Raw genomic sequence first — 6,310 nt, 5'->3', positions numbered from 1 at the left:
TATGTCACAAATCCTTGAAAAACCCTTTGGTGTGAGGATACATCACTGCATCTTGCCAGGAGACAAATGAGCACATGTCTTGCTTCCCTTGTGTGTTTCATACCTCATGTGGAATCGTCCTTAAGGAGGCGAGTAGTTATCAATTTCAGGGTCACAGAGGATGTGAGGATGTCAGAATTGAGGAAAGGATGCAAAATACCACCTTTGATAAGCAGCTGGCAACTGGGTTGCAATGTTGTGGAACTAGTTTCCTGTCTGCGCTGTACACAGGCAGCGAATACACCAGCCCAAACTACCCTAACCAGCATGCGCTGGGCAAGCAAAGCATTACAAGAGGTGTTGCAAGTTCCACTGGAGTATTGGTGTGTGATGTTTCTGAATGTCAGCATTACACTTTCCAATGATGCCTTTTTACCACACAGAGAGGACAGTCTGTGGAACCGCAGCAGGAGAGGTACAGGCTCACACCCTGTGTCTGAGCCCTGGCTGTGTGTTTGATGTGTTGATATTTATCCATGGCAAGGCAGGAAAAAGCATGAACACGATTATTGTTACAGGCTATTTTTATTATAATGGAACGTGTATATACAGGAAATGACAGAGTAGGACGACAGAGAGGAGGGCGGGGTTGGTTGTTTAGAAGCACTTCCTGTGGACGATGGAGGGGCCTGCCTCGTCATACTCCTGCTTGCTGATCCACATCTGCTGGAAAGTGGACAGGGAGGCCAGGATGGAGCCACCGATCCAGACTGAGTACTTACGCTCAGGTGGGGCGATGATCTAGAGAGCCAAGAGAGGGCAAGGGGTAGAACTGTTGGCATTTCCTGTCCTGATAAAATTACTTGTGATGTTTCATATTGCAGATGAATTTATGCATCTGGGTGGATATTCCCTCACCTTGATCTTCATGGTGCTGGGGGCCAGAGCTGTGATCTCCTTCTGCATGCGGTCAGCGATACCAGGGTACATGGTGGTGCCACCAGAAAGTACATTGTTGGCATAGAGGTCCTTCCTGATGTCAATGTCGCACTTCATGATACTGTTGTAGGCTGTCTCATGAATGCCAGCTGACTCCATACCTGGTGAGCCAGATTTAGGAAGACACTTTGTGTACAGCACCTCGGTTAACATGGGAATGGTCCATGTTGTTCAATGAATTACATAGATATAAAGACTGTATTTATTTACTGTGATTCAAACACCATAATTGAGTGTTGTGTTGACTGTGTTGCGTCAGAAGTTATCCTGTTAGCATTAACAACAGTTTAAGACTAGATCTTTAAATGTAGGATGTGTTTGGATCCTTGGTTGAAGATTTATGGTGCGTTTCCACCAAGCAGTACAGTACAGTTCGGTACAGTACAGTACGCAATTATTTGTGTTTCCATCATCAAAAGTTGCGAACCGTACCAAAATAAGCGTACTGTACCGTACTGGTTCTTGGTACCCTTCTGTTGGGGTACCAAGCACGGTGGTACAGCTTGTAAAGGATGGAGCTACACCCACTACCGTCCATTGTTTGGAGAGTCGTCATTTCCATGCGACAATGTGAGTACAAACTAGAAGGGCTGTCAACGTGAACGCTCGTTCGCGATTAATTTGGAAACTTTAAGGCGTTAATGTTTTAATGCAAATTAATCATATTATCAAGTTTGACCGCAGCTTCCTTCCCTAATTCCAACGCGGATATTTACCTGGCGGAATTACTGAAAGGCGTGGCAAATGCAGATGTGCTGAATGGCAAATTTCGTTTTAACCCTTTCGCGCGTATGGTCACACCGGTGTGATTAGCCGTTTAGCGCATATGCTAAAACTGGTGCGATTAGAACACTAGATTGGAGAAATTCTAGCTAATTTTGGCTTAGAGGAAACAGCGATTTACCTCTAAAAATATAGCAAATGCTAACTGAAATCTATAAGAAACTTAACGCAAATGAAAACATAACGAACCATATAAGGTAACACGTGCGCTACATACCATAACAAATACGTTACATGCCTTGCTATGCCTTTCAGTAATTCAGCCAGGTAAATATCCGCGCTGGAATTACAGAAGGAAGTTGCGGTCTTGATAATATGATAATATGATTAATATTAATATGATTAATGTGCGTTAAAACATTAACGTGTTAAAGTTTCCACATTCATCGCGAATGAGCATTAACACGTTAACGTTGACAGACCTAATACAAACACAAAAGTTCATCAACCGTCTCTGCTGTGTTGCATTCTTCGCACGCTTTTATGATGTCACGCTACTTACCTAGCTGACGTAGCAATCGCCATCCAGCATATGCCCCGCCTATTAAGTAGGGTACGGTTGGCAGTGGAGACACAAGCCGTACCAGGGTTTACCGTACCAAACCGTTATGTAACGAACCGAACTGTACTGTACTGCTTAGTGGAAACGCACCATTAGTGCTCTGTGCTGTGAATGGGTGTGGCTGGGGGGTGTGGTGCTGTGGGTGAAGGGCTCTCACCAATGAAGGAAGGCTGGAACAGAGTCTCTGGGCAGCGGAAACGCTCATTGCCAATGGTGATGACCTGGCCATCGGGTAGCTCATAGCTCTTCTCCAGGGAAGAGGAGGAGGCAGCAGTGGCCATCTCATTCTCAAAATCCAGAGCTACGTAGCACAGCTTCTCTTTGATGTCACGCACAATCTCACGCTCAGCTACAGAGGGGAAGATCCAGTGAAAACATGTGCAATTGCAGTGGGAAATACAAAAAAGGATCAGCAAAATCACCCATTCACAATGACCACTGCTACATCATGATACAGTATGCTGATACAATAGATGATCTGAGCCACAGTATAAGCTCATACCTTACCTTCCTGTACCTTCACAGAGATAATTATTGGGATTGGTAAATTCCTTGGAGGCGATGCATTCTACAGTTTGTTAAAATGTAAATTCCAGTATGTATGTTTATTAATTTAATTTATTCACTTTAATGCAGCGTTTCCCAAACCTCTCCTGGAGGACCCCTTGTCCTGCATGTTTTAGATCGCTCCCTGCTCCAACACAGCTGATTCAAATGATCAACTTGTTATGAACTCCTGAAGCTGCTTAATAACAAAGTGATCATTTAAATCAGCTGGGGACAAGGGGTCCTCCAGGAAAGGTTTGGGAAACGCTACTTTAATGAAAATAGCAATGATTGATGTGTTTTTATGCACGTTGTAAAATTTTCCATAGATGAAAATGGATTTCTTGTGTTTTGGATTTAATGTTTCCTCACATATTGACATTCAATATTTCTTAAATAAGAGCAGAAACATGAAACCTATATATAAAATCCTTTGCTCAGACCTATTCTTGCTTGGTTAAGAAACCTCAGTAAGACTGATAACCTTTTTTCCGCCTGGTTCCTACTGATTAAGAAAACTGTGAGATCCTTCTCTGTGACCGGTTCTTACCAGTTGTGACGAAGGAGTAGCCACGCTCAGTCAGAATCTTCATCAGGTAGTCTGTTAGGTCACGACCGGCTAAATCCAGGCGCATGATAGCGTGGGGCAGGGCGTAACCCTCATAGATGGGGACGTTGTGGGTAACACCATCACCAGAGTCCAGCACAATACCTAAGGGCAGATCACATACTCGTCAACCGCACACACAGAGCAGTACTTAGCTCAGAGCTATGAATCAGCTCAGAGCTGATTCGTTGGTGACTGTACAGAACTGCTCATGGTGCATGGATGATATTGATTGTTGAGCAGTACTGAAGAAGGGGATAGCGGGGATACTGACCAGTGGTACGGCCGGAGGCGTACAGGGACAGCACGGCCTGGATGGCCACATACATGGCGGGAACATTGAATGTCTCAAACATGATCTGTGTCATCTTCTCCCTGTTGGCCTTGGGGTTCAGGGGTGCCTCAGTGAGCAGGGTGGGGTGCTCCTCGGGGGCCACACGCAGTTCATTGTAGAAGGTGTGGTGCCAGATCTTCTCCATGTCATCCCAGTTGGTGATGATGCCATGCTCGATGGGGTACTTCAGAGTGAGGATACCCCTCTTGCTCTGGGCCTCGTCTCCTACGTAGGAGTCCTTCTGACCCATACCAACCATCACACCCTGGAAGAGACAAGGCAGGCTCTCTGTAAACAATCGGCAGAGGATTGAAGAGCAGCTGGCAATGCTCAAGGGCCTCTTTGTGAAGGCACTTTACAAGATGCTGCCAAGATGAATATGTTATGTCATTATGTACATCTGAGCACCTTTTTTTTAAACCATAACAGTTGTTAATTTGACGGTGAGTTGAGAGGGGCAGCCGAACAGGCATGGTGTTCCTACACTGCACAGTCTGCAGAAGGTGGTGGCGTGTACCTGGTGGCGGGGCCTTCCAACGATGGAGGGAAAGACAGCACGGGGAGCATCATCTCCGGCAAAGCCAGCCTTGACAAGGCCAGAGCCATTGTCGCACACGAGGGCGGTAGTCTCGTCGTCGTCACACATGGCGGAGCTTGTGAAAAGCACAGTGGCTAGAAATATTATGATGCATGGTGGGATAGACAGACATCAGTGGCTGTGAGTGCAGTATGGAACATAATTGGCTATTGAGAAAGCCAGAAAACTGTGTTTAAATTTCAGCACTATGTACATTTGTATCACAACATATTTCAGCACTCATGTCTATAATAATAGTGAAATTGACATGAACCTATATGAATTTATCATATTAAATACTGAAAGATTAAAAATATTTTTTGTAAGTTACCCGCCACCCATAAAAATGATGGAAAAAGAAATTAACAAAACAATAAACAATTTATTTTAATTTATAAATTATAAATTATTTTATAATAATAATATAAAAATAAAATAGAAAAATACATAAAAAAACAATAATTTCAATTATTCAATTGATATATTGTATATATACATGCCCACTTTCTCACACACACACACACACACACACACACACACACACATACACACATACACACAAACGTGTGTGTAACCACTTTTTTTTCATGAGTAGGCTATTAAATTCATCCAAGTCCACTGCTTAGTACCAAATACAGATTTAAGAGAAAACAGGTAGGATTTGTTTAAGTCTCAGGCCATAGGAGCAGCTGGTAAGGATGTATTTCACTAGCAGAGGGTCTTCCGGACATTTCTACCTCTCTCTGGAAAGCCAAAAAGGGGCATATCAGTTCCCTAGGGCAGATGTCTATTTTAAGCCTGAGTCCTAACAAGGGAGCCCCACTGAGCCACACAGCACCCCCTATCTGCAACTTGGTGACAGCTGAGTAGATGACAGAGCCCATAGAGCATGTAAGTCAATGCAGCTATTCTCCATTACACAGTGACACCTCTGTGTGCAATGTGTGCTGTGGTCAGACACAGTGACACCTCTGTGTCCTGATGCTCCAGTCCCATCATTACGGTGACTCCCACTCAGGTGATCAGCCGGAGGTATGCGGGGTAAATTCAACAACATCCTGGTTAGAAGAAGAAGCATCCCTCATCCTTTCTATGTAAAATTTCACTGGAGATGTTATTAGTTGTTCATGTTTGTAAAGCAATATAAAATCTATTGTCTTATCAGTCTTATCAGCAACAAGGGAATCAGTGATCAGAGGATGGTGTGCAGATGGTCAGTCCTCCTTGTCGGAGGTTGGGCAAGACAGGCGGCGGGCACTTACCAGGAGGAATGGCAGGACCGGTGCTTCCACTGGGACAGGGGCTAAGCGAGGGAGAGGGGTCTTTAATAAGGGGAAGGGGGTGGGCGGAGTTCACACAAGGCCAAATAAGGGTGTCTGGGGGAAAAAAAGAAAAGACCCCCCAGTAAATGTGTCTGGCCTGCTCTGACGGAACAGCACTAAAATGGAGTGATGTTTCCTAGGAGATACCAGGTCCTTGGTCACAAAAATAAACCTGCATGGAAAAGAGGGGGCACAGGAGGTGGTAACAGAAGGCTCTTGGTTGGTGTGATGTGAGTAATTATTGATTGAGGCAATTAAGGGACAGGCGAAGAGGTAAGGTAACAGTACATTAAAAAATATACTTTTATTGTATTTGATTGTATATTTTTTAATATACTGTAACCTTACCTCGCCTGTCCCTTCTGCTGCTGGTAACGCCCAAATTTCCCCACCTGGGGATCAATAAAGTACGATCTATCTATCTATCTATCTATCTAAAAAGAATGCTGGCCTTTGATTGAAAAAAATACTTTGGCTGTGTTGAAATTGTGTTGAAACATTATTTAGATTTCATTGATTTTTCTATTGTTGATATTCATTCATATCCAAATGCATGAGAATATGAAAGCATTAAAGTTATTGGACTGTTTCTGGAGTGCAA

General features: G+C 43.9%; 1 protein-coding gene across 2 annotated transcripts; it reads right to left on the bottom strand.

Moving 5' to 3' along the window:
• Positions 1–557: 557 nt before the first annotated feature.
• actc1a (actin alpha cardiac muscle 1a) lies at positions 558–5,677 on the bottom strand. 2 transcript variants are annotated; one of them, XM_036549427.1, is made up of 7 exons: positions 5,650–5,677; positions 4,328–4,482; positions 3,751–4,075; positions 3,420–3,581; positions 2,481–2,672; positions 898–1,079; positions 558–780 (listed from the first exon to the last, which is right to left on the bottom strand). In XM_036549427.1, exons 2-7 carry the CDS (start codon positions 4,454–4,456, stop codon positions 637–639), a joined length of 1,134 nt encoding a protein of 377 aa, XP_036405320.1. In that variant the 5' UTR covers positions 4,457–4,482; positions 5,650–5,677; the 3' UTR covers positions 558–636. The 2 variants fall into 2 exon arrangements, with proteins under 2 accessions (XP_036405320.1, XP_036405321.1); XM_036549428.1 differs by having other exon boundaries at positions 4,328–4,463.
• Positions 5,678–6,310: the final 633 nt, after the last annotated feature.

This window comes from Megalops cyprinoides, chromosome 17, assembly GCF_013368585.1.
Source record: "Megalops cyprinoides isolate fMegCyp1 chromosome 17, fMegCyp1.pri, whole genome shotgun sequence".
NCBI lineage: Eukaryota > Metazoa > Chordata > Actinopteri > Elopiformes > Megalopidae > Megalops > Megalops cyprinoides.
This window is presented reverse-complemented; position numbering and strand designations above follow the sequence as displayed.